Source organism: Takifugu rubripes, chromosome 5 (assembly GCF_901000725.2).
Source record: "Takifugu rubripes chromosome 5, fTakRub1.2, whole genome shotgun sequence".
Taxonomy (NCBI): Eukaryota; Metazoa; Chordata; class Actinopteri; order Tetraodontiformes; family Tetraodontidae; genus Takifugu; species Takifugu rubripes.
Window position 1 is genome coordinate 4,290,829 of NC_042289.1, and position 27,733 is coordinate 4,318,561.

Consider the following 27,733-nt stretch of genomic DNA (forward strand, 5'->3'; position numbering starts at 1 on the left):
AATGTCAGCCCTGTGCAGAACTGGTGACTTTTCACTTATGCATGACCCCCCCCACCAACACCCTGCAGCCGTTTCCCAACGCAATTTACACCTTCCGGTGTGATGACGTGTCCCCCGAAGTTGACAGAGGGATGTCTGAGAGAGTGAGAATCCAGATGTGAATCCAGGGATACGAGAGCGGCAATCAAAGATGTTCCAAACCGGTGAAGAGAAGATTGCTGCTACAGATGCAAACGTATGTCGCAAAAGTGGCGTCACAATGTCCACAGTTGCTTCTGGTCTGGAGCCGCCGTGTGTTTCACTTTTGTTTGCTTGCGCGAGCTGCGTGAAAACTCAAAATAAAACCAAAAGTAGTGGAATAAAGAGGGATTTAGGGTGAAGTCCACCCACAGCCGAACCAAAAATCCCACATGGTCCTTTGTGCCGATCAAAACAACAAGCGTTGTAGCTGTTTACAGCACATTTGTGTTTATTTCCATTAAAATCAACAGGAACAAAATCTCTAGAGAAAACCTGCTAAATACACAATATAAAAAAGTTTAGATTTTAAGACAACTATCTACAAATGGGGGATTTATTATCGTTGCTTCAAGTAATCAGAGTGTAGTCAGTTCACCTGGAGATGCATTTGCCAGTATTTGGCAGCTCTGCTGGCACCGAGTCCAATAAATGCTTTTATCAGAGGATTCTGAGAATCACTGGGCCTCCAGCTTTTACATTCAGGCTACAGCAGCTTTTTCCCCCTCAAGTGTCTCTTTTGTAGCTTTTTTCCTGGATTCAAGGCTATAAAACCAGCTTAAGGCTGAAGCACAGAGTCTCTGCTGAGATGTTTTGGGGATGGATGCTCAGAAATGTAGAAATGTCAACTCCACAGAATACATTACGTCATCGCTGGGGGCAGGTGGCACGAGTGTGTCCTGGGGTGTGGCAGATGCCACACGTGCGCGGCCTCTTGGCAGCGGGGGGTTTGTCGGCGGTGGCAGCTCCTGTTATTCTTCTCGCCTGTCTCCCCCCGTTTCCACCGCCATTATATCCGCCATCAAAGGCACCTGACCGGGCGAAAAGAAGCCCACATGTCAGTTAGCACATCTCTGGATAAAAAGCACGTTTTTCACCTTCCCGCATACAATAAGACTGACGTCGTTTCAAGGTCTCAGTGGGAGTGTTCCTGAGTCGTGACAGCTTCTTTCCATCATTAGGTGTGCCTTTAAACTGCAACTAAACTCGTGCTAACACTGCCAATTATTTAATATCAACAAGACAGAAACAGGACTGTGAAAATGAACCACTTTTGTCTGTCTGTAGTGACGTGAACGTTTTAGTGGACGCAGAGCGAGAGAAGCCGTGAATAAGTGTTTCAGAGGAGTACGAGCACCGCTGCTGTTGGAACAGTCCCTTATTGTTGGAAATTAAAGGCAACGACATCCCAAATCTAATTCTGTCCAACCAAAATCCCTCACTGATCTATTTTTAATACAATCAGAATGATGGACCCTTTTAACTCAATGTAAAGTTGCTTTTGACTGAACCTACAGAGAAACAAAGAGACTCAAACTACAAGAGGATATGCTAACATGACAGCGCTAACCGTCAAACATCTGAACGTGCTGGATATTCTTCATCTATGTTTAGTTTAGTTAGCATGAGGATTTAAACTCATCACCTATTTGAGCTGATGCTAATTGGAATGTCAACTCATTTAGCTATGCATTAACGATGACAACACAAGAGAAGAAGGTAATTCTTGGGCTCAATAAAGTTATTTTCCCACATCTCTGAAAACAATTTGAATACAAAAGTGCATATATGTATATACATACATACATATGTATGTAAGGACGTAAGACAAACCTGAGGGAGGTGTGTTTTCATCCGCCCACTGAAAGAAACCACACTGCTGCTCTCTTGATTTCCCGCAGGTGTGGAACATCCTTCCTTTGTTGGGACCATCCTTCTGCACCGTGCGCGTCACTGCTGTCTCATTACAGTGACACATGGTTTGTCCCGCGTTTGCAGAGTTGACTGTGGTCCTGGGAGGCTGGGAGACCTGCAGAGGTGCGCCCCAGCTCTGCGATGCCCCCTGCTGACCTGGCTGATCGGCCCACAGGAAGAAACCGCATGTCCCGCCATTGCATTTGTAGAACTGGCGTCCTTGGTTTGGACCATCTTTGCGCACGGTCAAGAGGAGCGCCTGCTGCCCACAGTTACACACGATGGTGTTACTGTCGGAGCTGGCGCTGACGCTGAGAGCTCGCGGCGGAGGTTGTGGCTGCGGCACCACGGTGGGGACAGGGGGCAGGGAAGGGCGAGCGTTGGAACTTGGGGCTGTTGGTGGTGGTGGAGCTGGTGGATGAGGCCCATCTCCTCTCCCTCCGCCGCTCCCTCCAGATCCCCCTGCTCTGAGGTATTTCAGGTCCAGCACCTCTCTGAGCGTCTCATCACATCCGCCGATGCAGCCAACAAACTCTAAAGGCATCATGGGAGGGAGGCTTCCTCGACGGAACTTGAGTTTCAACCTGACCGGCGGAGGACACACAAAAGACACACGGTAAGGTGATTAACATCAGCGTGTGTGACGGAGATCAGCCAACAACCACAGCAGGAGCCGCCACTGCTGATTATGCTTTAAGGAATATTTGGTTCTGAACACTGTGTTAGACGGAAAGAGAAGAGCGAATCCGCTGAGGTTAGATGATGTCCAAGGAAAAGTGTAAACCCAGGAAAAATGTCCCAGGAATGTGAAAAGTGGGGGTAAAGCTGTAGGTTGTGTTATTACTCTGTATTCCTGCACTGCAAAGAACTAAAAGCAGCACAATTTCTCAAAGAAAAACTTGGTGCAAGATCAAATATTTCTGGTTCCAACACTTACAAAAAGCTGGTAAATCACCAGAGGGTTTGTTAAAAGCCTCCCAAACAAGAAACATTTGCTGAATTTATCACACGTCTCCAAGTGTTTTCAAATGGATTAATTCAAGAGTGAAATCATCAATTTGATATTTAATTTGCGAGTGTCCCAGGTCTCTGACAGCACTTTTCTTTTGTAAGACTTGGGGGGTGGGGGGGGGTCACTGGGTAAGAGTTGGGGCCAGGTCACCAGTTTCTCACAGCGCTGACGCACAGATAAACACCTCAAACTTACGCCCACGTGCAGGTCACACTCATCAACCGGGCTCCTGTGCATTTTGATGGCCCCCAATCATCAAATGTAAAACAAAGTGAAGCGTGGTTGACCCAAGACGGTAAATACTGACAGCATCAGAAGTGTGAAGGTGAACGATAAAGTCAGACTCTTAATGAGCACAAACATCTGCTGCCAACAGCCTGTGAAATTATCCAACATGCTGAAACCGCCGGGTGCTACTTGATTAAAAAAAAAAAAACACAACAGTGATGTAAGTGTTGTAGTTCATCCTCCAGCGCAGTATCACAGTGGTCGCCGTGGCAACCGATGCTGGTGTGGAGCACTCTGGCTCGATGCTGGCGAGCGTGCCCTATATTTGGATTGAGCCGAGGCACGTGCTCAAGGGGTTAACGCCCACTTGTGTAAACAAGAATTTGGAGAAGTTTCTCTCAGCGCCGAGGCCACCGAGAGCTCCGTCGGCTGCAGCCTCCATCAGCTTCCTTCAGCTCCAACAAGTGATGAAGAGGATGCGTTTGAACCTGAACCCATCTCCCCAGCAACCTTTTTAACACTCTTTTCATCTTCTGATCACAGCTTTTTCAAGGTCAACAGCTCCTCCTTCTTGAATCACAGCACGAACACAGTGTGAATCGTTTTTTTCCTTTAGAACCTCGAACAACAAACAACAGCTCAAAATTACCCGGCGATATCAGTTAAGTTTTTTGCTCACCGCCCACATGTTTTAGGTTTCAGCTTCTGCAAAGTGGAAATAAATGCGGCTCAACATAGAATTTATTCTTACGCACATGTGAACAGGAGCTGGCCGACAGGTGGGACAGATGGACTGGTCTCTGCTGACCTCCAGCACCATGTCAGGGAACCAAACAGCGGTCTTGCAGGCTGGGTAGCCCACACAGGTTAGATATTTACTGCAGGTGGAAGGAGAGGAGAGGAGGAGCGACGTTACAAGTGCCAGCACGTGTGTATGAGGCAGCTACAGGTTGCTGATGTTACTATGCAAAATGAAACCTGAAATTAATTCACGACACGATAAAATAGCTCAATGAAGGTATGAATATCTGCAGGCATATATCTCTGATTCACTGGGATCATGCAAGTCTCTCCTCACCCATTTCCTTCCCTTTTCTTCTTCAGGACCATGTCCCGCCCACAGTGGGGACACTTCCTGATGGGCAGGGGGATCTCCATGTCCTGCTGTTGTTCCTCTGGGATCTCCTGAGCTGCGCCCAGATAGGGTGACAGCGCTTCATCTAACCTGAGGAAACAGTAGAAAATGACCGTCGTCGTGGTCAAACAGCAACCAGCCTGCGGTGCGGATATTCACCCACTTCTTTGCCTTGTGGACCGACTCGATGAAGACAGTCTTGTATTTCTGGATGTGGTGCTGCAGCACGCTCCATTTGTCCTTCCTGCCCTCAGACACAAGCTTCAGGTCTGCCTCCAGCTCAGCCCGCAAGTTAGGCTTGGACATCTCATAACCCATGGAGTTGTAACCTAAACAAATATGGTTGAAAAGCTGCATCACCAAACGTTCGCTGCTCCAGCTCATCTGGTGCAGGTATGCATCTGTGCGTACCTTCCACGAGCCCCATGCCCAGTTCTCCAGGTAGGAATCTCTGGTCAGATGTCAAGCCTACATACATTCGACTCTTGATGGTCTCAATGTGCTCTGCATGGGTTGCATCCGTGCCTGTAACGCAGCCACGTTCAATATCGATCAGCTTGTATTTGACACCAGTTGTTCTTGAAAAAACCTGACGTGTGATAACAGGATCAATGAAATCAGAAATAGAGCAGCTGTTCTTATACATACTAATTCTTGAAGAATATATACATTCATGTAAATCAACCCACAGATATCTGTGAGCCATCAGCTCATCAGTCAAATGCTTTGATTATGGGGTGAATGACAGCTATTGTATGGGGCAGTAATGCTTCATGCTTGTTCTGATTCAACACTAAACAATGCTTGTTTTTGTTTTAGGTCCTCACATTTTCTAGTTCTCTAACTTTTCTGTCATTCTCACATCTTATAGGATACCTGCGTTAGCATGCTGGGCAGTATGAAAAAGCCTGTTGCTAGATGAGTAAATAACAACTATTTTTTGGGAGAAAACAAATTATTTACACACCAGCAGTGAGCACAGACAGGTGTACAGAAGCAGTGGGGATTGAGTCTCTTGCTTGGGGATTTGAACCAGCAACTCTCTGGTTATAAGACCAACTTCTAACCCTCTGAGCCACGAGAAAAAGAACTGATAACAGAGCTCAGGGACTGGATTGGAGCAAATGAAACCCTGATCCAGACCACTCAAGACCTCAGACAGGACTGAAGGGTGATCGTCCAAGACAAAGTGTCCAAACACACAGGCCAGACAACGCAGTAGTGTCTTAGAGACGACTGTAGATGTCTTTCAGTGGACCAGCCAGCCTCCTGGCCTAAACCCAGCCAGACATCTCTGGAGGGACCTGAAAATGTCTGTCCACTGACGGTCCCTGTCCAACCTGACAGAGGTGGAGAGGAGCTGTCGGACTGTCCCCTCATCCGGGTGTATGACGGTTGTGTCATCAAACCCCAGACGACTGGAGGCTGTAACCTTTGCCAAAGGTGCTTCAACCAAGTACGGAGGAAGAGTCTGAATATTCACGTCAACGTAATGTTTTGGATTCACTTATTAAAATTCAAAAAAAACCTTTCAAATAGTCCATTTGGAGTAATGAACGTGGATTTTGTAACACAAGTTTTCAGGACCTTTCAATTTTGTGACGGTTTCTGAAAACTTTCCAAACGCAATATTTTTCTGCAGGTAAAAAAGAAAAGCGACTGCACTTCACCGATGCCGTGCTTCTCCATTAATGCTATCAGGTCAGCTTCAGTAAGCAGCTGCGGAGGACTCGTCTGTCCATCCACCATCTCGATAGCTGTGGGCTGGAACTGGGAGCCTTGCTCGTACACTGGAATCAGCTAACAGGCAGAGGCACGCATAAGACAGACTATCTTAAATATAATATCAACACTCTTACACACACAGTCACACAACCTTTGTAGTCCATCTGTCATACGGGTAAACATCAAGGTAGTTCCTTGCGGTGATCATGAGTCCTGATGTTGAAAATTTCTCCTGGGCGATGTCTACGTCCACCACCGTTTCCTGCCCCAAAGCATCCTGGGATACACAGGCCAGGAAGTGCCGCACAATAAACTCGTACAAACGCCCTTCATTGCCCTGGACATAAAAAACACAAACAGTCACAATATTTGCTTCCAATTTCTGGTATGTGGGCATTGATGGATGGTCATAATAAGTTTATATTTTCACTTAAAGATGTGGAAAACAACATATTGGGATCTGAAGCTCTAAAATTCATTCGAAACATACAAGCAACTAAAATAATTAAACATCTGAGGTTAGTATGGATAAGTGTAGCTGACCAATAAGGATGAACACTAAGTGTTGTGAATGAACATGAAACAAAATGACCCTTGTTTGTCACAGACGTACTTGTAATGAACTGCTGTGCTTGGTGGGGTGTATGGGGGGGTGGGCTTGGTCAGATTTCTTGCCCTGTCGTGGGTTGGGGCCCCCAGGCTGCTCTAGTACCCTCTGTGCAAATGCCCCCCATACGGAGCTTTGTGTCTGCTCCTCCACCAGGGGTCCGAGGGCCAGGTTCGGGGGGAAAATGTTGGTCTCAGTACGAGGGTAGCTGATGAAGCTGAGCAAAGAGGCGGATAAAACAAGTCGTCATGACAGCAGTGATCACTTGCATATGCCACGTCTGAAAGGATAAAGAATTCTAATATCTTATAAGTACAAACTCACCCTCGCGTATAGAGTTTTTCTGCAATTTTCATGGTCTCTTTGGCACTTATTCTCAGCTTACGAGATGCCAGTTTTTCCATCTCCTGTTGACATAAAAGTGGAGGAGCGTTCAGAACAGAAGACGAGGTGTGATTACAATGAAAAACCACGTTAAAACGGACAAAACGCTTCTGACAGAAAAACGAGTACTTTTAACAGATGTGTTTTGTGGTGCAGCGGGTTCATGTGCGGCTGTTTCACTTTAGATACTTACCACGGTGTCCAACGGCAGCGGTCTCCATTTGCTCTTTGGTTTGCTGGTTACTGAGGTGACTGTTGCTATGGGATCCTGGAAATGAATGATAATTCTCTCACTCAATGCTCTCTCACCCAGTCTTTTTGCAAGTGAATCTCAACTTGTTTCATTTTACAAAACATTCATCCAGCTTAATGGACACTGGGAAGCAACAACAGCGTACAGTGATGCTGCCCCACTGAGCTTAATGGAAAGCAACAACAGCACAGTTAGATTCAGGGATTGACCTCCGGCAATGTTTTTTTTCGGTCACTCTCATCATTGTTCTTTTCTCATAGAGAAATAATAATCTGTTTAGTCAGACTAATTCGCTGTAGCAGGACTGTCCTAAAATAAAGTGTGGGCAGGACCTGGACTGCAGGACACACATTCATGCCACTATGTTTATGAAACGCATTGTTCAACAGGGGGCAGTAAAGCACTAGTTTTATTTTGTGTGTGTGTGGGGGGGGGGGGGCTTTTTAACACTTTTGGCTTCACGCATTCTGTGTTTTAGTTCCTGTCAGTGCAGAAAGGTGTGAGTAGAGGTTGAGAGACTATAACAAGAAACTGATGCTGCTGTCTCATGTATCTTAATGCTTAAAACATGTGAACTGATTGTATATTCATATATTCAACGAGACTCTACTTTAAATATTGTACAAATAACACAAAAAAGCAAATAGAAGCTTTGAAATGTTATTTCCATTTAGTTTTTCTGAGAAGAATCTCTTCAGTTGTAGTTTTTACCACAACACAGAGAAGAGATTCTCTGTGATCAGCACATTAGTGGACTTATCAAGATCTAAGATAACATTTTAATGCACAATTAGATGTATTAAATATATATGGACAGTTGGCTACACCTCTAAATCACAAATACTGTACCTCCATGCAAATCTGGTAGAGCACCAGGCAAGCTGTGTGGTTGAAGAGACGATTTCTTTTCCAACTAAATTCAACAGTGTCCTCCTCTACCTCATGAAGCACTGAGACAAAGAACAGATGGAAAGGGGAGGTGAGGGTTGGGTTGAAAACCAGAGTGTTTCTCTGTGTGTTGAAGTTCATACCTTTAATCTTATAGAATGTCTCAGGTATGAAAGACTGGATGGCTTTAAAGCGCTCCACCACGAAACCCAAAGTAGGAAACTGACAGCTGCCATAGGAGATCAGTTGATTGGCCAGAGACTCTGGAAAGATCTTCTGCAGGCGGAGTGTCTGGAATCGAGTAAAAGACGCACCTGTCCAAAAATGAGAAAAGCAGAGCAGGTGGAAACACAATAACAATTCATAGGGCACAAATATCTTCACGTCCAACAAAAATTCACATAACCTCTCCTACTGTGAACAGTTAATAGTTTTATATTGTATTATATATTATATTTAGATGAGTGACTGTACCTATCCTCAAGTCCAGCTCCTGACGAACATCGACAGCATCACTGACTTTAGAATCTGGCTCTGATAGAGTGTCACAAGCTCTCCGAATAGAGTTGGGGGTGATTTCAGAAAACTTTGCACGAAGGACCTGTATGTTGGGCTTAACTGAAAGGATACGTGATATTAAGGATTCATTTGTGCCAAACATACCAATAAAGCATGAATATTCTGCAGGTAGATTGATATGAACAAATGTTTCCCATACAATAATGCACAAACGACTACAATAACCCGATGCGCTAGAAAAATCACAAGGCATAAGATGGCCACACCTGCTTTGCAGACATCTATGATTTCAAAGCCAATATTTTCCCCCTCTCTGTCACAGTCGGTCCAGATGATTAACAGCTGACACTGCTTCACCTCTTTCTCAAGTGTCCGCTACAAAAGGAGAGAAGGATCAGCTAAATAAAGTGCTTCAACTAAAGCGCAAGAGGAAAAAATGACATGACAAGTGCGCAAGTTTCCAGGTGAACGCGGATGCAAAACACACCTTGATTTGTACCATGTTTTCTGGACAATACTTCTCTACCTCTGCGTCAAATAAAAGAACAGGACTGCAGCTGTGCCTGTGGAGAGAAAAGCCCGATGAGTACACAACTGAAGATGAATAGGAGAAACATTTCCTGTAATCACTCACCATTTCTGAAAGGGTGTTTTGAACTCCAGCCCTAGTAGGTGGCCTGACACTGATGTCATTAGGACTGTCACATTCTAGAGTACAATTAAGAGACAATAAGAGAGTAATTAAACCAAAGGAAGGTAGAGATAAGAAATAAAGATGCATGAGTTTTGATAATAGTCATGTACATACCTGACCAAAGAGATGGTATTCGTACTCGTAGATCTTATTAAACTTTGACATCCCTTCTCTCTAAATAGGAACAGATGTCGTTTAGTCCCAGGGAAAACAGTCAAATCAAAAATTCTCTCATGAATACAACTGGCACGAAGCAGCTGGTTTTGGTACAGACTATTTACATTGCTTAATATGTCATTACCTACATTTTTACCAAATCTTCAAGTACTTTATATTGTTTGACAGACGTACCCTCCTGAATCTGCCATTGGACATGATATCTGAAATGCCTTTGGCTGCATCGTTCTTCTCCGCCACACAGAGGACCCGTTTGATCTGGGCTCGGTTCCGGATCATGTCCGCCGGTTGCGCTTTGTCGGGACACCCGACGCTCTGCAGCGCACAGGAACACCTCCGTTTGACCCCAATTCCCAGTATTCCCGATCCCAAGACAGATCTTCTGAGCAAGTGCACTAGCATACCGAGTTGCACTCATATATAGTAGCTTTTACTCCACTTAGCGTTGACGCTTCGTTCAGCCTGGTCAGTTAGCATGTTAGCTCAAACTATGGTGTCAGAGCCCTAAAAGTTGTAAAGAGGCCTAAAAGGTTGTCACTGGCCTAGTGAATCCACGTGAAATAACTCAACAAGGGAACAACTCGTTAAACAGTGACATTAGTGAAATTTCAAATTAAATGTGAAAGAAATGGTTCTATTGTCAGTAACGAAACCAATAGCTCTATTTACAAATTCCCCGCCCGCCTGTCAAATGCTGCCGTAATCAGTGTCGTAACACTGTCGTAAAATTTAAACAAGCTCAAATCAGATTCAGATTCATTTGTGGGAAAATTACATGCGAGCAAATGAATAATTTTCATCATGATGTAGTCATCACAGACAAAACACCAACGCGTTAAGTACTTATTTTTTCATGGAATTCCTGTAGAGGAGGAGGATCCGTCACCTGATCTGACTACGTCCAGCTGGGAAAACATGGCGTCTGTCATTGGATGGGAAGCTACATGTCACACTTCTGTCTGTTTCACGGCGTTGCACTCGTACCGATGTACAGCTTTTTAGACCAGAATAGGATAACGTGATGGACACTACCTACAAGGACGCAAAAAGAGGAAGACGGTGGTTCCATTTTACATTTTTTCTCCTTCTCTGCACGGCATGAATGGTCTGATGTCTGCCCGAACCGTATCGGCGCGATTCCTTTTGTTAGCCGGTTTGTATCTCCACTTATGTGGCTACAGTTATTCTAATTTTTAAATCTTCCCCTAAAAGCACGGGTTGTCATTGGGCTGTCATTGAAACATTCTTGAGATATAATCAGATTGTTTTGACTGGTTCTTATTGAATAGCTGCATCCTTTTCAGAGTTACATCACCTGTAACTCTTTATTGAAATGTGTGCTGCAAAATAGACACTCGAAATTTATTTTAAACGGCTTCCCACTAATGCAGTGATCGACAACTGATGTTGATGGTTGTGCTGCACTGTGCATTGTGCTGCTCATGCCTCTCTCAACATCACCACTATGATAGGATCACCTGATGTGGTGGCACTCACTAAAGAGGATGAGTATTTAGTGACAGATCCAGACCCCTGGGTTCTGCCCAAGGAGTTCAACATCCCCCTCCATCCACAGAATGACCTCAATCCCTGGGCAAAAACCTCATATGCCAAGTTCACCAAAGACTTCATCCTCATCTCAGAGTTCTCTGAGCAGGTGGGCCCTCAGCCTCTCCTCACTATTCCCGATGACCCCAAAGTCTGTGGCACCTTCGACCTCAATTACTTCTCCCTGCGCATCATGTCAGTGGACTACCAGGCTTCATTTGTGGGGCACCCACCTGGCACCGGCTACCCAAGGCTCAGCTTTGTGGAGGACTCCAGGGTGGTGCTGGGTGACTCAAAGGAGGGGGCCTTTGCCTATGTCCATCATCTTACACTTTACGACCTGGAGGCGAGGGGCTTCGTGCGACCGTTCTGCATGGCATATGTCTCAGCGGACGAGAGGAAGATCATGCTTCAGTTTCAGGAGCTGTCCCTCCGCTTCTCGCAGGCCTCTGAGTGTCTGAAGGCTGGAAACAGGAGAGCATTCGCTAAAGAACTCCAGCGGAAGCTCCGGGACCTTGAGTAAGAACGACATTACAACCTGTGATTATCAATAAATGTTTAGAATTATTTTCTCACCTGTCAGCACTTGTTAGTAACATCAAGTGAATTAAAATGTAGATGCTGAAGCCTGCCTTGTTTCTCGCTGTAATGCTGGTGACACGATAGTAAGCGTTATTCAATGGACAGATTTTTGCCAGTGGCGTGAAGTCGTCCGACCTCAGATGTATCAGTAACTGTTTTCTGTCTGCAGATACACACACTCCGTGCTGCAGAGGGAGGAAGGCCTGCAGAGAGAGGCGGGGCCTCGGTGTGTATATTCCGCTCATGCTGTGGAAAAGGCCAATGAGCTCGCAAACGTGGAAAAGAGCATCTATGAACACAGGGACCTGTTGAGGCAGATCAGCTCCTACCATCAACGTCCTCGCCGAGATCCTCATGCTGTCACCTGCCAAAAGTGCATCACGGAGTGCTTGAACGAATGCGAGGAGCTGTTAAACAAATACGGCAAGCTTGCCAGCCTCTTTACCTGTGGCGCCAATGAGAGGCGGGGTGAGGACGGAGAAGGTGAACGGGGGGATGAAAGAGAGGAAGGGTGCGAGGAGGAAGATGAAGCCGTCAAGCGACGGCCGTCCTACACGCCACAATTGATCAAAGCCAAATCAGCAAAGTGTTTTGACAAGCGTCTGAAGACTCTTCAAGAGCTGTGTGACGATACTTTCTACAAGGCCACTATAGACCTCCTGCAGGAGACAGAGAAGGTTTTTAGAGGGGATCTGAGCAATCTTCACACGCGTCGGCTGGAGAGGGATCTTTGTCGGAAACAGAACCCAACCAATTTTCTGTTTGAGGAGAATCTCGATGCTGATGAGGATGAAGCGGGAAGACTGAGACCCCTCTGTGCTGTGAACCATGCTGTACATAATGACGAACTCTCAAATCCTCCCCCTACTGTGGTACTTAAAGACCTTGATGCTAAAGAGCCTTCAGATCTCCTAGGGCTGGTGGAGAGCCATCTAGAATCTTCTGCTTCGGACCAGACTCCAGAAACCCAAGAGAGCTCAGAAGAAACAAAAGGAAGTTTCAGTAGTGAAAAGAGTGGGAAATACCAGGCAGAAAAACAACAGGATTTGGCATCTGAAGCTCCCGATTCTGACCCCAGCCACGATCTTAACACCGACCCAGACAGGGAGACCAGCAGTGAAGAGATTGACACCACTAATGGGGATGATGAGGGTGACCAGACACCTGTGTCTTTGCTGGAAGTGGTGTCTGAGCTGGAGGACACTGACACTGCAACTGATGACATTTGTGTCGTGCAGTCCGATATGTTGGTTCCTATAGACACAGCTTGTTGTATGGCCCAAGAAAGTCTCCTTTACGAAGCTTCAGCACCAGAGATGCCTCACCATCTTCAAAGCTCCCACCTTCAACGCTCTGCTGATCAGGTAGTCAACCAGGAGCCCCAGTCCCTGCTTCCACTGCCAGATGAGTATGCGGTGGGCTATCCTCCCTCAGAAAGTGTCACCACCAATGGGTTGGAGCTTCCCGTAGGAATGCATGGAGATACTGTTTCCCGCAGCTCAGCGGAGGATGGGTCAGACTGTACCATGAGTGTGTCCATAGGGACAGGTCAGGCTGCCTCAACTCTTGGTTATGGAGGTTCCAGGACCATGTGTCACAGGAAGAAGGTGGGCCAAGGAGCCTTGAGGTTTGTGCGGCAGTATCCCTTTGCTATGCAAGCGATTTGGTGTCTACTGAGTGGTCGCAGCCTGGTTGTGCTCGGGGCCGACGAAGGTCGCGTCCGCCGGCTGGTAGCTGCTCTGGCCCTCTTTGTGCCTGCTCCTGGGAAATGTGGAGAGAGGGTCCAACCGTGGCTATCCTGCCCCATCACCCTTACTGACCTTCAGAGATGGAAACTAATAGGACTACAAAGGTATTTACTATCTCCTGCAAAATTATTGTTGTAAGACATTTTGCAGCGTCGTCTGCATTTAGGTGTAAAACCTCCTGCTTGTAGTTGCCAAACAAAGACACCAAACGATTGCTTACGCTTAACGTTCAGAAACCAACAACAGAGAATCAAACATAACCTTTGATGATCTTGATCTTTGATGGTATTAATATTAATGTCACTCTCTTCTCACAGAGTAGCCTCTCCTCTGGGCGCTAGTGTGCTTTACTCACTGTCCCGCTACAGTCGCTACATCTCCATCCTGGACGCTGATCAGAAGACCCTGCGCTGTCCACCATATTGTGGACAGCTGCTCGCCAACATTGCAGACCATCGCACTTTCATCCGTCGTGGCTCCACCTACTTCCTGCACTTGCAGAGCACTCTCTGCCGCCTGGCAGCCAAGGCCTTCCTCTACACCTTCACTCACCACCTCCACTTGCCAGTCAGCTCCACGGAGGGCCCCGAGGCGGTGGAGGGCCGACGCCGCTGCTTCCTGCAGGATCAGCTGGGCCTGGGGGAGGAGGACAGACAGATAGTGCTGTATCTCAGCCAGCTCATCACTCGCCACTATCTACAGCCAGACGCTGGGACCACAACAGCATCGGCTCCGTTTAGTTTTGACTACACCAGCAGCATTTTTTACAAAATCTAATTCTGGTTGGAGGAGACCACGTTTTAGCTAAAATCAAATACTTCTTGTTTCAGTAGAAAAAACCTTTAATGGGATGTTACAGCCTGTTCCAACTTGTACTGTGGACCAAACTGAGATGGGCTCGAGACATTTGTGTTTGCATTTAAGCAGAGGGGAAAAGTTACAAGAATATGTTTTAGTGTCAGTTCCATGTTTGGGCCATGTTGTTAGCAAACTCTCCAGCTGAGAACTGAACAGCTTCTCAGCCGTGATATCAGCTAAATTATATGTAAATCCAGAAATACTGTTACAGCTGTTTTTTTCTCTTGTCTGTACAAATGTCTCTCGCAACCTCTGTGGAATCCCTTCACAGCCATTCAGAATTGTTACAGCTGGTTTTGTAACAACCTTCTCTCTCTAGAAGTTTATATCATCCAGCGGCCAAAAAAGGCTGCTGGATGAGTCAAAACTTTTATTTTTGCATTAACAAAGGAATGTGTTCTCTTCCGAACAGAGAGGATGTTACATTTGAACTGATCTGAGCTTGGAGAGCACCCACAGGAGGCGTTCCGCTTGTGACGCATGAAGAAGTGTATCTGATGTGCATATTAGTCCCGGTGGGTTCACAATATTGCATGCCCAGGAAAAAATAACTGGAAAATTCCACACAATAATACCCGCAGCAGCAAAACCTTTTAATTTCTTTCACTGTGAACATTTTTATGAATTGAACTTGGTTTAAAAGCTATTAAACCGGTCCCGCGTGTATTAAATTTTACTGTTGTCTTACAGTGGTGAGAGTGTTTGATGTTAGCATGAAAATGTCTTGCAGGGACTGAAGTTGGTGTAAAACGTACCCGTTTTTATAAACTCATTTAACGTTGCCCAGAAGCTTATCCGGTTGCGGATGCTGTTGCGAGGATAATGATGTGTTGATTTTGGCGTATGGAGAGACGGTTTTCTGTGGTGTTAAAAGCAATCAGTCCTCGACACTTGGCGACCTCAATATTTACCTTTATTTGAAGCAGAAACGGCGATCCACCTTTCAGGTTGCTGGAGGATTGTTGTTGTTTTTTTTATAGTGTCTTTTTTGTAAGTGTCTTTGTGTGTGACAGTGGCTCTCTGTATCTAAAGTGTTTCAATACCTGTGCCTGCATGGTCATTATTTTATTGTGAAAGGTCAGATGTGGGATTGTAGATGTCGTCCTTGCTGCGAACAAAGCGCATTATCAGCACGCTCACCCTTTATTTATTCCCACTGTTGTCATTTTACTGAAGTGCTATTTAATTTTACGGGTGTTGTTGCCTCATTGTCTTTTCCAAAATGCATTTTTTAAGTGTTGTTGTAACGCGAAACAGGTGAATGTATTCTGAACAAGCCATACCGCAGTGTGCTTTTGTCGTCACACAGTGTCCTTATGTTGCCACATCAAGTCTGCCTTTTGTGTTTTGTCACAAACGGCCATGCTGCCTCCAGCCCTGTACGACAGCGGTGTGGCCGCTGGTCTTAATAAAGCACGTTGTGAATGTCTTTTTGTTTTTAAATTATATTCCTCCAGCTCCCTTCAAAAAAATGGAATTCGATGCCTCTCAGGGGCCGCGGGGAAATACTGGAACACACCAGACGTCGAAGGAAACATCGAACAACAAATTCTCTGACAGCTTAGTCATTAAATGCGATGACGCATGTGCGACCACTTGTGGTGTTATGAATAATAAATGTTCATCTGAGAGAACATCTAATTGGCAGCTGAAGCAACAGAAGGCGAGGCGGGTGGCCGAAGAGGAAAGTAAATTAATAAACTGGGAATGTTGGCAACAGAAATGCTCTGTTTACATGAGTCTGCCTGCAATTCTGTCAAAAACATGTTTCTTCTACTTCTACAGAAAAACTGCTGTGCTGTGGTTCCTGACAGATTAGTTTTACTGTCCCAGCCCACAAAGTCCTCCTTGTCTTCAAGCGTCGGATCAACAGACATGCTTTAGATTTCTTTTCCTTGCATGCCAAATGCAGTGATAATTACTTTATTTTGTCAAGATACTCTGGTGAAAATGATACATCCACGTGGAAATGGGACATTCTTCACATTTGATGGAAAATTAATTTCTACTAAATTAATTTCATAGTTTTTCCTCCTTCCTGGTTGCCATGAAGCCAAATATATTTGCATCTAACAAAAAAGAGTTCTGGTAATTGAGTGGTTACTATAGTGATGTGAAGATCTTGTATGCCTTGTGGTTGATGTGCGGAAGTGTCCTTAAATGAGATGATGAACCCCAAATGAATCCTGCTGGCTGTCTGAAGGATGAATGGGTGAACCCAAGCTTGTAAATGTAAAGCTCAAATGGTTTAAATGCTTAAAGATGACTAGAGGAGTGCTGTATTTTTTCCATTAATCTGATTTATTCAGCCTTGAGATGACATTCAAAATATAACAAGCGAAAGAATGTTAGAAGTTTTTATTTAGATTTGAGCAGCACAAACATATGTTGGTGGGACGCTTTAGTTAAAACAATGTTCCTTCTACTTCTTGAAAAAGAGACCATTCCTCCAAAATGAAAATGTAATTTCTCTGCACCAGGCTGATGAGGTGAGTGATACGAGTCCACAGACCACTGATGAAGCTTCAGAACTAAACTGAGCTCTACTCAAATTTTAAACAAATGAAACCGAAACAAATACAATTTGTCAAATCTGTAAGGAGTGGCATTCTAATCCAGCTACAACCAGGACTATTCTATATTTTATAAGGGAAATACCTGTTCATCACAAAACTTTGTCTTTAATCACTAACAGGGCTTTGGGAAAGAGAACAACATAGCATAATTAGGTTAGGGCTTGTGGGTGCTTGGATGGCAGCACCAGGGCAGAATGAAACCAAATTTATGCACAGTTCTGTGGCTATTTTGTCACATTTGAAGCGAACAGGGACAATTTTTGTATTTGACTTTTTACAAGAGCTTAATTCTCAAATTTTGTAGACATTCTCAGTAGGAGGGGAGAAATTAATTGTCATTTTGGACTTAAAAATACCTTTACAAATTAACAAAAGTTGCAGACACAAAGAAGTCGGAATGACAGCACTGAAAAAGAAGCACCAACAACAATTTACTTTTAACGTTAAGAAAGTAAAATGCACACCAGCTCAAAAATGTTAGTTATGCAATATATTTTCTCAATGAAAAAGGAGTAAAAAATAATTCACCCTCTTAAACCAACTCAGCTGTTCCACATGCAGGGACATCAGAAATAAGACAGTGTTGCTTTAGGTTATGATGATGGACGATGGGGATAACTAACAAAACAAAGACCAGATGTCCAAAACGGCATTTAACCAGAACATCCTCTGCAGCCACAGTGGGTGCATTCAAGAATCCTCCCCTGCAGAAAAAGAGGTGAAAGAAAAAACAGAATTGAATAAATATTACCAAAATGGACTCTAACCTGTAGAGTACTGATTTGGTAATGTTTGGTTTACTTAGTGTTGGCTTACAGTGGCTAGTACAGAACACCTATCAGTGATTAACAGGTGTCACAAAAACCATTCGTAGGAATGTGAACCATAGAGGCAACGGAAACCTTAAAAATGGATTCAATTCATGCTTTCAGTGGAAAACTGGTAACCCCATTCAGTTCAGACTTACAACTTCCAGCTTTGTCTTGGGGACTCTGCAGATGCAGTTGGTTCCAAAGTTGGTGTCTCTGGTTTGGATGCAACGCAAGCAACACAGATTCTCATAGCCCTGCTTTTTCCACTTGGCTATCAGGTTCTTGTCTGCATAGCCTTCCTTTATGCAGTAATCGTACAGCTCTGTCAGGAGACAAAAAAAGGGGTGAATCTGACCGCGTGGACTCACAAACACAACAGCAACAAGGACAGCAGACTCATAATAACTTCAAAAATCAACCAAAAAAGCATTTAGAGATTTGTAAAAGTTTTTTTAAACTCCTTTTCCCATTACAAAAATTGATCTTTACTTTTTTATTTGGTGTATTTCCACTCAATGATAACCTAGTCCGACTGCATAATTTTAATGATTCAAAACAAAGGTCATCTAAATCACCTGAAGGAGGTACTACAAAATATCTGCAGCCATAATTACTTATGAAAATGCTTGGAGCCCGCTAAAGTGGCCATGGACTTTAATTATGTGTGTTTTTGTACAATTGTAATATCTTTATCTGCATTCTGATCACTGCCTGATCTTAAATTATAATGGTTTGCAAGTCTAAATCCCACATTTAAATACCAATTTTCATATGCCACTTTGAAATACCAGCACAGATTATCTCATGTGTTGAAGTAGTCAGAAGAGAAAGGAGATAAAATCAGGGACTGGTACAAAGCAGTTAAAAAGCAAGCGATTTTCATGTGAACTTTGCGTACCTCTGCTGATGGCTTTCCGTTTGTAGAAGAGATCATAGATGTATCGGCTACGCTGGTGATGGAGCCTGAAAATTGGCCACAAGGACTCCACCTTCCGCTTCCCCTCATGAGGCTCAGTTTCAGCTTACAAGACACAAATCCGTGAATATTATTAACAAGATATAAATTATGCCAAACACTTGAATGGTTAAAATAAGATGGTCATTGTGAATACTTCCATCCAGCATCTTATTTGATGCAATGAAGAGTTATTTGGGTTATATTGTGAAAACAATGGGCCTCATTTGACCTCCGTTTGAATTCCAAATGCGTCTCGAGTTTATAGTTCGTTATAATTTGGGACTTTTCCTAAGGAATGTAATTGTTCAACACTTGAGTACAACGCTAAGATTACAGAGTATGTTAAGCATTTGAAGGCTACAACTGTATACAAACTACGTATCGTGGTTTACTTCAAAGCCAGTATTGTTAAGCACAGTGGGGGAAAAGCTATCTGTTACCTTCTCTCATTTTTTGATCCAGCTCGTCCAATGTAGGCTCAATGAGCTCCCAGCCGTCAGGGGGTGGCTTGCGACTTCTTTTGACTTTAGGCATTTTTATCTGTTGTATGTAAAATAAACCAAGAGCTCACGATGTTGTCGTTTTTTAGCTTCTCGATTTTTCTTCACGGCGCTAAAATTCGACGTCACACAAGGGGCCCACTTGACCCATTCGCCTCCATTGTAACGTCACAACCTTTAGAATTACATTAAAAATGGATCCGCATTAAAATAAAACCAGGTCGCTCGAGCAAGTTTGTGTTGTGTTTGTGTTTATTTAGGCACATATAAGTTTTTTTTTTTATAGTAATAGTCCAAAGTAGTGTTTCTTTGGTTTTAACCACGTTGCATCACTTTAGCACCACATAAAATTGCCTTATGATAAAAAATAAAATGATGTAGGTTGTTGTATTTCATTATGTCAATAATTTACCAAAATGATAGTTGTATAAATGCGCGTGATTCTTTTAACAGCGTTGCTTGAATCTTCTCTATGCGTCTCTATGTTAAATGTTTTTAAAAAGGCAGCTAATTAGACAACCCGGGGTATTGTGTTACGCTCCGTACCGTTGACTGTGAGAAGAGTCCCGATTGTGATTCACGCTGTCAACTACCTCAACGCCACATTTTGCAACATTATTTCCCTTTCAGAGCATTTATATTCACACATAGGAAGACTTCGCTTGACAAAATGCCTAAAGGAGGTAAGATTGAATTTTGTAAAGGTCTTTTTTTCTTTTGTAAATACGTTAGCTTGTTAGCTTTAGGGGTACGAACTGACAATAAAGAATTTTCTTTTCCTTTCAGTTTTCTTTATGGTCACCCACACAGCTGTATTTAGTCCCAACACTCACCACGATCATGAAGAGGTCTTAGCTGATGTACTGTTGGGCAGTTGTATTTCCATATTCGCCGTCTACGTCTATGTTAATCGTTACAAATGATGTAGGTGGCAGTCGCAATTCATAGTTCAACTATTGTCTGTCGCTTCAAAATCTTCTTTGATAATGAGATAAACACCAAGTGTTAAAGTCTCTTTGATCTTCGATCAAGTTTCATTTCAGGCGAGACCAGACAGGCGGGGTTGGGATAAGACAACGTGTCTCATACAATCTCCTCCAAATGTGTAGGGCTCCAAGTGGGTTTGGTAAGGGCTCCTTACCCGGGTACAGGAGGCTCTCCAGACATTATTGGATTCAGATGGCAGGCCTCACTAACCAGGCAACATGTCGGGTCTACTGTATATGAATCCCCTGATGTTAATATCAGCAAACAAAACAAAACCATTGTCACCGGAGACACATTCGACGGGCCACAAGGCCTGGCCTGCAAGCTGAGGTATTCTTTAATTTATCTACACCAGAATCTTTCTAGACAGCCCTCAGAATCTCTGTTTCTGGGTACACCACCTTGGGAAGGGGACTATTTGGCCTCAAAAGTAGATTGCTGGGTCAAGGTCTGCAACACCATAAATACATCACTTAGCAGCATGAAGTTAAGGATGGCCTTGATTTCCAGGAGCTTTTACTACTGAAACTGGGAATGCTGCTTAAGGTTGCGTTGGTGGTAGTGGAACCATACCGGTTCATCCCTTAGAAAGTGGCTATGTTTATTGTAGGCAACTTCTTGGTCCTCAAACTTAAGGTGATGCACAGCTCCTGAAAAGTCCTCATCAGTACCAAGCAGGTGGGGAGGGTCAGATCCATCCTCCCCCTTAGGAAGATTAGGGAATGAATCCCAGCAACTCCATCATGGTCTGGTTGGGGGTCCACCCTGCTGTGTCTTAAGCCCAGAGTGATAGCATGGCCTGTCTCTCTCTTAAAGAGAGTACATCCCCCATGAAGCTCTAAACTGGGCTTAAATCCTACTGAGATCAACATATCTTTCATGCACTAGCAGCAACCAATACACGGTGGAATCATGAAATATATCCGTCTTGAATAGGATTCAAAAGGCCTGTTATGGTATTAAATAGCTTTTGTTTTTCTCTCTATCATGAGTAACCAGTCTGTCACTTGTAACACAAAGATGGGTTTTGCAAATGTCACATTGCTATACCATCTGCCTCATCTACATTTGGCAAAATCTTTGGTCCATGTTCTAATTTTTGTTGAAGTGAAATTAAAATATGGGTAATACAGTCTAATGTATTTTTGAAATGCCTTGAATAGCATTCAAACAACTTTGTAAATGAAATGCTTTCTTTGAAACGTGTATACAAATTTGTGTGATGTGATTTTATTTTTTTTCTTTGCCATTGTTACAGGTAGAAAAGGGGGTCACAAGGGTCGTATGAGGACATACACAAGCCCCGAGGAGATAGATGCTCAGATGAAAGCAGAGAAGGAAAGGAAAAAGGTTGGCAAGGACACAATGAACAATTCTGTTTCTGCACTTTTATAACAATGTACTGGTCAGGCTGAAAGATCTTATCTGATACATTATTTGATTGTGCTGGTAGTTTACCATTGAGGAGTGAGAGATGGAAGAATGGACCTCTTGATGTCACATTTGTGCTGCCCGTATTTTCCGTTTGATCTTAATGTACTGATGATTTTGTGTGTTCTGTGTGCTTTGATGTGTTATATAGTTAGAGCAGGAGGGTGTTGAGGAGGGAGAAGGCGGCGAGGCTCCGAATGACACGGCCGAAGCGAAACTACAAGCCACAACATCGGGATCGGAGGATAGTGACGATGACAGTACGGTATGTTCACACTTTCTGTCTTTAATCTATGATCATTCTCAGTGTATTCTGCACGGCACAAGTGTGCGATCTCAGTTTGTGCAACATCCAAACGTTCGCGTGAACCCTTTGTGTTGGCAGAGGAGACGAGCCGGCGTGGAAGGTCTGATAGAAATTGAGAATCCCAACAGGGTGTCTCAGAAGTCAAAGAAGGTGACACACATAGAGATAGATGAGCAGCCCAAGCAGCTTTCAAGAAGGGAAAGGTGTGTTTCTGGGTGGCGTCAAATGTTCTGAGGACAGTTTGTAAAGATATTGTAGTCATTCAAATTAGTCTGGAATTTTTGTTTACTGTACTAAAAAAACATATCAAAATTACATTTTTAAAAATTGAAATTATATTTGTTTACCTTCGTAAGTGTAAGTGTGTTTTGTTGTACAATAAAAGTGGACTAACAACCTGATATTGTGATTATCTCACAATATCAGGTTGATTTGAAACTCTGTTGGGTCAATACTCCAAAGTTACGTGGTTGTAATCAGATACCTGTGATATTATGGCCATATTCTTGTGGGTCTCCCACAGGGAGGAGATTGAAAAGCAAAAAGCAAGGGCCCGGTACTTGAAGATGCACTTTGCGGGAAAGTCGGACGAGGCCAAAGCTGACCTTGCTCGCCTCGCAATCATCAAGAAAGACAGAGAAGAGGCAGCAAAAAAGAAAGAAGAAGAGAGGAAAGGTATGATAAAGTTATAATATGTTTTATTTAAGAATTATTTTGTCTATATAAATGGATGTGTGTCCTTTCACAGCAAAAGAAGCAGCGGCGGCAGCAGCCAAAGCAGCCAGAGGACTACATTCACTCTCACTGAAATGATGCACAGCAGTCTTCAGATGGACTTTCACACATTCACATGCAAAATATATCTGACTATTTTGTAAAAGAGAAGCTATCATATTACTATTGCTTTAATGTGATGTTTGGAAAATACCTGCGGAGAAACCAGAGGAGCTGGGTAATGTTTATTTTGGCATGGAAGAAAGGCCTTACTCCTCCAGGAAGTAACATTTGATCTACATTTGGGATGAAACTCTTACCTTATATTGTGTATGGGCTATCAATAATGCTATAGTTATGGACAATTTCACCTTTTGCTAACTAAATTCTGATGCCATGATTTCTTTGTGAGAGGTCCTTCAGAAAATATTGCAAACGCATAAAAACGTTTTAAGCATAATATGGGGAAATATCGATGTCAGGTTCTTGATTTGCTATAGTTGCTTTCAGGAGCTCGTTACCTGTGTAACTCCACAAATTTGCAGAACAGATTTTGGAATCAAAATATTTTGGATGGAAAAAATTGGTTATATGGCAAAATATGTTACTGCTGTGTATAGATAAACTAAAGCATTTGAATATGTCAGGGTGAAGATGAATGTGTTGTCCCCATCTCCCCACCACATACCCCCCCCCCCCCCCCCCCCCCCAAATTTTACATGTCAAGAATGCCATAATTTGACTTTTATTCTAACATTTCAGAATAAAATCAAAATATTAAACATACATGTCTATGATTTGTGTTTGCTTCTTATTTTAATAGTGGATTTATCATATATAAACAGGGAGGGCAGGTCAATTAGCTTTATTGTGGCCAATATCCACATTTACCCATTGCATGTGGTGATAAATAACTACAAACCAATACACAGCTTTTAGAAATTAGTCATCATCATTGAAAGCTCAATATGAAAAGATAAATTCTTAAAGACAAACTAGTAAAGGATCTTTTTGAGCTAACTTCGAGGCCAGTCGATGGTTGCAATTACGGGTCAGTTCCAGCGTTGTTCCAGTAGGCGGCGCTACTACCACAAAAGGCTGTTTGTGAACCGCGAAAGAAAACTAGACGAAGAAGAGTGTGTGCGCGTGAGCGGATTGGTGGAAAGTTTGGCGGACTTTATCCTCGCTGCAACACCTCTAAAGCTCCGCAGTTTGAGCCCACTTCGGTCTGCAAGTTCCTCTGACAGGAGCTCCCCTCATCTGCTACTGGTGAGATTTCCACGGGTTAAATCGGTTAAATCCTACGTGGCGCGTATAAACATATTTATGGATATTTCATGTTACACCCTAACTATATACAGGATAGTTATGCTAGCGATTTCCAGGGCCCTAAGGGAAATTTATTCCTTGCACGTTTTATATAAAAACCCCAAAAGGTCTACAATTCTGTTGCACCATTTTGGTCGTTTTCGGTTCCGTTTTAAAAGGCTGTTTTTGCAGCTCATCTTGAATTTGTATCGTATATCTCCACCCTTTCACTTTACTTTGCCCTGGTGTTCTGGCCCAGACGGCCAGATCAGCTCACGCTATTAATGAAAGCCATGCGTTCAGCTTCTGACAGCTGCCAAAATACTGACCTGCAGCCAAAATACTGACCTGCAGCCAAAATACTGACCTGCAGCCACAGTACTGACCTGCAGCCTGTGTAGAGGAAACCTGGTCAATATGTGCTGCCTTGCAGTAACCTTTGCTGTGTCCACGCATCTTATCAGCCGGGAGATTAACTTTAAACTGATCAGACTTCATCAGGTCATTGGCTCAATATTGCGTAAAACCTCAGGGGGAACTTTCAGGATTAGGATCTCTGGCAGATCTGGGTTTTTTTTTTATAATAGCACATTTTATCACAGTACATATAAGCCTCATATAAGATAGACACAATTGTTTTATTGCAGATCTTTATTGTAAGACTTTGTCTCCTGATCTGCTTGCATCGTTTATTATTTCTGTCACAGCTCCAAAAATCATCTTCTCTTTAGAATTTCTGCCTCGTGCAACCAGATAATCGCTGACCATGTCCTTGACAAATGGACACATTGTGAGCAAAGAAACATGGGAATCTCACAACAAGATGATGTTGGAGCCCCTGGCCACCAACGACTCTGAGGTTTGTGTTGATTTATTGTCACGCCATGTTCTGGAGGTGCCGAGTCATCAGTATTTGATTCTCTAATAACCCCAGCTTTGTGTTTTAGGTTTTTGACATCATAAAAAAAGAGAAGCACAGACAGACGTACGGTCTGGAGCTCATCGCATCCGAGAACTTTGCGAGCAGAGCTGTTTTGGAGGCTCTGGGTTCCTGTATGAACAACAAGTACTCTGAGGGATACCCTGGTCAGAGGTAAAGAGTGTTCCCTTATTGGTTATCTTTGTAATACAGTTTGATGTACCAATAATTTAACTCCCAAACAAATCCAGGTACTATGGAGGTACGGAATATGTTGATGATCTGGAGAGACTCTGTCAGAAAAGGGCACTGGAGGCGTTTGGTCTGGACCCAGAGAAATGGGGTGTCAACGTGCAGCCATACTCTGGTATCAAGGAACAATTTCTCACATATACTCTGTTTGTGGTCTTGTTAATTTTGTCTCTCATTTCTCCAACTGGTTTGTTTACCTCTTTTTTATATGGTTGTTTATTGTTTTTCTGTCACAACAAGGTTCACCTGCTAACTTTGCCGTCTATACGGCCGTCGTGGAGCCCCATGGAAGGATCATGGGACTCGACCTTCCGGATGGAGGTCACCTGACACACGGCTTCATGACCGAAAAGAAAAAGATTTCAGCGACGTCCATATTTTTTGAATCCATGCCTTACAAGGTACTGAAAAGGAGTTTTATCATTACGTTTCATATGGATAACGTCATGATGGCATATTCGCTGACTTTATCGTATGTGTGAGTTTTGAAAGACATTGTAAGCACTGAAAACATATTCTGCTGCATTTAACCTAAAGAGAAAATAGATCACGGGCAATTTTGGATGGAAGTTGTTGAAAAACTGGTGTATTTTAAATGCCTCCTGTCTATTTTTAGGTGAACCCAGAAACCGGCTACATAGACTATGACAGACTACAGGAAAACGCTCGCCTTTTCCACCCAAAGCTCATCATTGCAGGTACACAGTACTGATGTGGTTTGTATTCAAAGGACAAAACCAGCCTGGCAAATTTAGTTATTTAATTTTCCGCTCCCCAGGAACAAGTTGCTATTCTCGCAACCTCGACTATGCTCGCATGAGGCAGATCGCTAATGAGAACGGCGCATATCTGATGTCAGACATGGCACACATCAGCGGTCTGGTAGCTGCTGGAGCTGTGCCGTCACCCTTTGAGCACAGCGACATCGTGTCCACAACAACACACAAGACGCTCCGCGGCTGCCGCTCAGGCATCATTTTCTACAGGAAAGGTACCAGTGTAAAACCGTATCCTCCTTTCAAACCAACCACGGTATACTCGTCTTTTATCCACAACCGGTGGTTTTTCCCCTGGTTTCTCTCCTGCAGGGGTGCGGGGTGTGGATGCTAAAGGAAAGGAGATCATGTATAATTTGGAGTCTCTGATCAATCAGGCTGTGTTTCCTGGGCTGCAGGGAGGGCCTCACAACCACGCCATTGCAGGTACACTGCGACCCTTTTTGCTTAAAATGATTCCATTTATCATTCACTTCTACCTGTTTATTCATGGGGATCTTGTGTTTCAATGTCAGGTGTTGCTGTAGCACTCAAGCAAGCCATGTCACCAGAGTTCAAGGCCTACCAGATGCAGGTTCTTGCCAACTGCAAAGCTCTTTCCAGTGCCCTAATTGACCACGGCTACAAGATTGTCACTGGTGAGTCTCACTGGTGTGCCCCCCCCCCCCCACCCAAAAGAGATTTGACTTCTGTTCTGAATTGTCCAGTGTTCATAGACACTGTCACTACATGAAGTGCACCTTCCCAAACCTTTTTTGTCTTCTAAAACATTCATCTGGTTTTCTTTAGGTGGTTCTGACAACCATCTGATCCTGCTGGACCTGCGCAGCAAAGGAACCGATGGAGGGCGAGCGGAGAAGGTTCTGGAAGCTTGTGCCATTGCCTGTAATAAGAACACCTGCCCTGGTAGAGTATCCAGGCTGCTATCTTTGTTCTCACCGTGTCACATTGTGTTTACCCCCTCGCATTTTGGATCTGCACAGCAGCTCCTGAATGGGAGTAAAAGTAAAAGCCGCCCTGCTCAGGTTGCCCTGACGCCTCTTTGGCTGCGCATTATTAAAGTAGATCATAGAGTTTTCCCCGTTTTAAATATCGTTAAATGATTCCGTGCGTGTTTCTGTAGGAGATAAAAGCGCGTTGCGTCCTAGCGGCCTGAGGTTTGGATCACCGGCTCTGACCTCCCGGGGTATGGTGCAGGATGACTTCAAGAAGGTTGCTGAGTTTATTCACAGAGGTAATCCACGAAAACACTGTAATATATGTGCCCTGACCTGCTGTGGCTGATATGTCTGCATGGTCGTTAAAGTTCAAGAGTCTTCCTCATTATTTGACCTTTGTTTATAGGTATTGTGCTGACCCTGGAGGTTCAGGGAAGCCTTGATCCCAAGGCTCCTCTGAGAGACTTCCTTCAAGCACTGAAACGGGAAGAGAAGTTCCAGCAGCGGGTAGCAGAAATCAGGACAGAGGTGGAAGCATTTGCAAGTCAATTCCCAATGCCAGGTTTAGATGAATTGTAAAAGGCCCCACATAAAGGCTTTGGAGCAGGTGGCTGATTAAATGAGCATTTACAATGACATCAGTGTTGTTGAACTTGGAACTTGTAACAGTTGTGTAAAATGATTCTTCAAAAAAAATTGCTGGGGTTATCCACTGGGTTTGATTTTCTACCAGGATATGCTTATAAACGAGTTACTGTCCAATCCAAAGGTTCTCTTTTTAATTTTGAGTCTGCACTATCACTAATGTCTGGCTGTAATATGCTCTACATGAAAAGTACAATAAATACAGCATAATATACATACGTATAACTGCACTTGTTACATTTGATTAAAATCACTGAAATTACACTCAAGGCTGTTTTGTATGGCATTTCTTTTTAATGTAACAGTTTTCGCTTTTTGGC

The 27,733-nt window shown here is 43.7% G+C and overlaps 5 protein-coding genes across 7 annotated transcripts; 3 read left to right on the forward strand and 2 right to left on the reverse strand.

The window, feature by feature from the left end:
• Nucleotides 1-779: 779 nt before the first annotated feature.
• Nucleotides 780-10,535, reverse strand: top3a (DNA topoisomerase III alpha). 2 transcript variants are annotated; one of them, XM_029836203.1, is made up of 20 exons: nt 10,441-10,535; nt 9,729-9,869; nt 9,492-9,551; nt 9,318-9,391; nt 9,171-9,246; nt 8,950-9,058; nt 8,639-8,782; nt 8,308-8,478; nt 8,126-8,226; nt 7,217-7,291; nt 6,964-7,046; nt 6,646-6,856; nt 6,184-6,369; nt 5,978-6,107; nt 4,719-4,832; nt 4,471-4,636; nt 4,251-4,397; nt 3,928-4,050; nt 1,852-2,516; nt 780-1,049 (listed from the first exon to the last, which is right to left on the reverse strand). In XM_029836203.1, the coding sequence occupies exons 2-20, from the start codon at nt 9,831-9,833 to the stop codon at nt 886-888; spliced, it is 2,904 nt and encodes a 967-aa protein (XP_029692063.1). In that variant the 5' UTR covers nt 9,834-9,869; nt 10,441-10,535; the 3' UTR covers nt 780-885. The 2 variants fall into 2 exon arrangements, with proteins under 2 accessions (XP_029692063.1, XP_029692062.1); XM_029836202.1 differs by lacking the exon at nt 10,441-10,535 and having other exon boundaries at nt 9,729-10,261.
• A 250-nt stretch (nt 10,536-10,785) lies between these two features.
• On the forward strand, nt 10,786-15,719 carry smcr8a (Smith-Magenis syndrome chromosome region, candidate 8a). The gene is made up of 3 exons (XM_011603746.2): nt 10,786-11,621; nt 11,854-13,536; nt 13,750-15,719. Exons 1-3 carry the CDS (start codon nt 11,020-11,022, stop codon nt 14,207-14,209), a joined length of 2,745 nt encoding a protein of 914 aa, XP_011602048.2. The 5' UTR covers nt 10,786-11,019; the 3' UTR covers nt 14,210-15,719.
• Nucleotides 15,720-16,572: 853 nt separating this feature from the next.
• bud31 (BUD31 homolog) lies at nt 16,573-19,283 on the reverse strand. The gene is made up of 4 exons (XM_003964423.3): nt 19,077-19,283; nt 18,577-18,699; nt 17,834-18,000; nt 16,573-17,570 (listed from the first exon to the last, which is right to left on the reverse strand). Exons 1-4 carry the CDS (start codon nt 19,168-19,170, stop codon nt 17,520-17,522), a joined length of 435 nt encoding a protein of 144 aa, XP_003964472.1. The 5' UTR covers nt 19,171-19,283; the 3' UTR covers nt 16,573-17,519.
• Nucleotides 19,284-19,652: 369 nt separating this feature from the next.
• pdap1b (pdgfa associated protein 1b) lies at nt 19,653-23,359 on the forward strand. Its single transcript, XM_011603745.2, has 6 exons — nt 19,653-19,819; nt 21,382-21,473; nt 21,706-21,819; nt 21,940-22,064; nt 22,385-22,536; nt 22,610-23,359. Exons 1-6 carry the CDS (start codon nt 19,807-19,809, stop codon nt 22,672-22,674), a joined length of 561 nt encoding a protein of 186 aa, XP_011602047.2. The 5' UTR covers nt 19,653-19,806; the 3' UTR covers nt 22,675-23,359.
• A 329-nt stretch (nt 23,360-23,688) lies between these two features.
• On the forward strand, nt 23,689-27,677 carry shmt1 (serine hydroxymethyltransferase 1 (soluble)). 2 transcript variants are annotated; one of them, XM_029836409.1, is made up of 12 exons: nt 23,689-23,844; nt 24,615-24,742; nt 24,831-24,976; nt 25,054-25,169; nt 25,295-25,455; nt 25,671-25,752; nt 25,833-26,045; nt 26,143-26,256; nt 26,346-26,468; nt 26,620-26,736; nt 26,954-27,064; nt 27,175-27,677. In XM_029836409.1, exons 2-12 carry the CDS (start codon nt 24,650-24,652, stop codon nt 27,345-27,347), a joined length of 1,449 nt encoding a protein of 482 aa, XP_029692269.1. In that variant the 5' UTR covers nt 23,689-23,844; nt 24,615-24,649; the 3' UTR covers nt 27,348-27,677. The 2 variants fall into 2 exon arrangements, with proteins under 2 accessions (XP_029692269.1, XP_029692270.1); XM_029836410.1 differs by having other exon boundaries at nt 23,706-23,844; nt 24,591-24,742.
• The last annotated feature ends 56 nt before the right edge of the window (nt 27,678-27,733 follow it).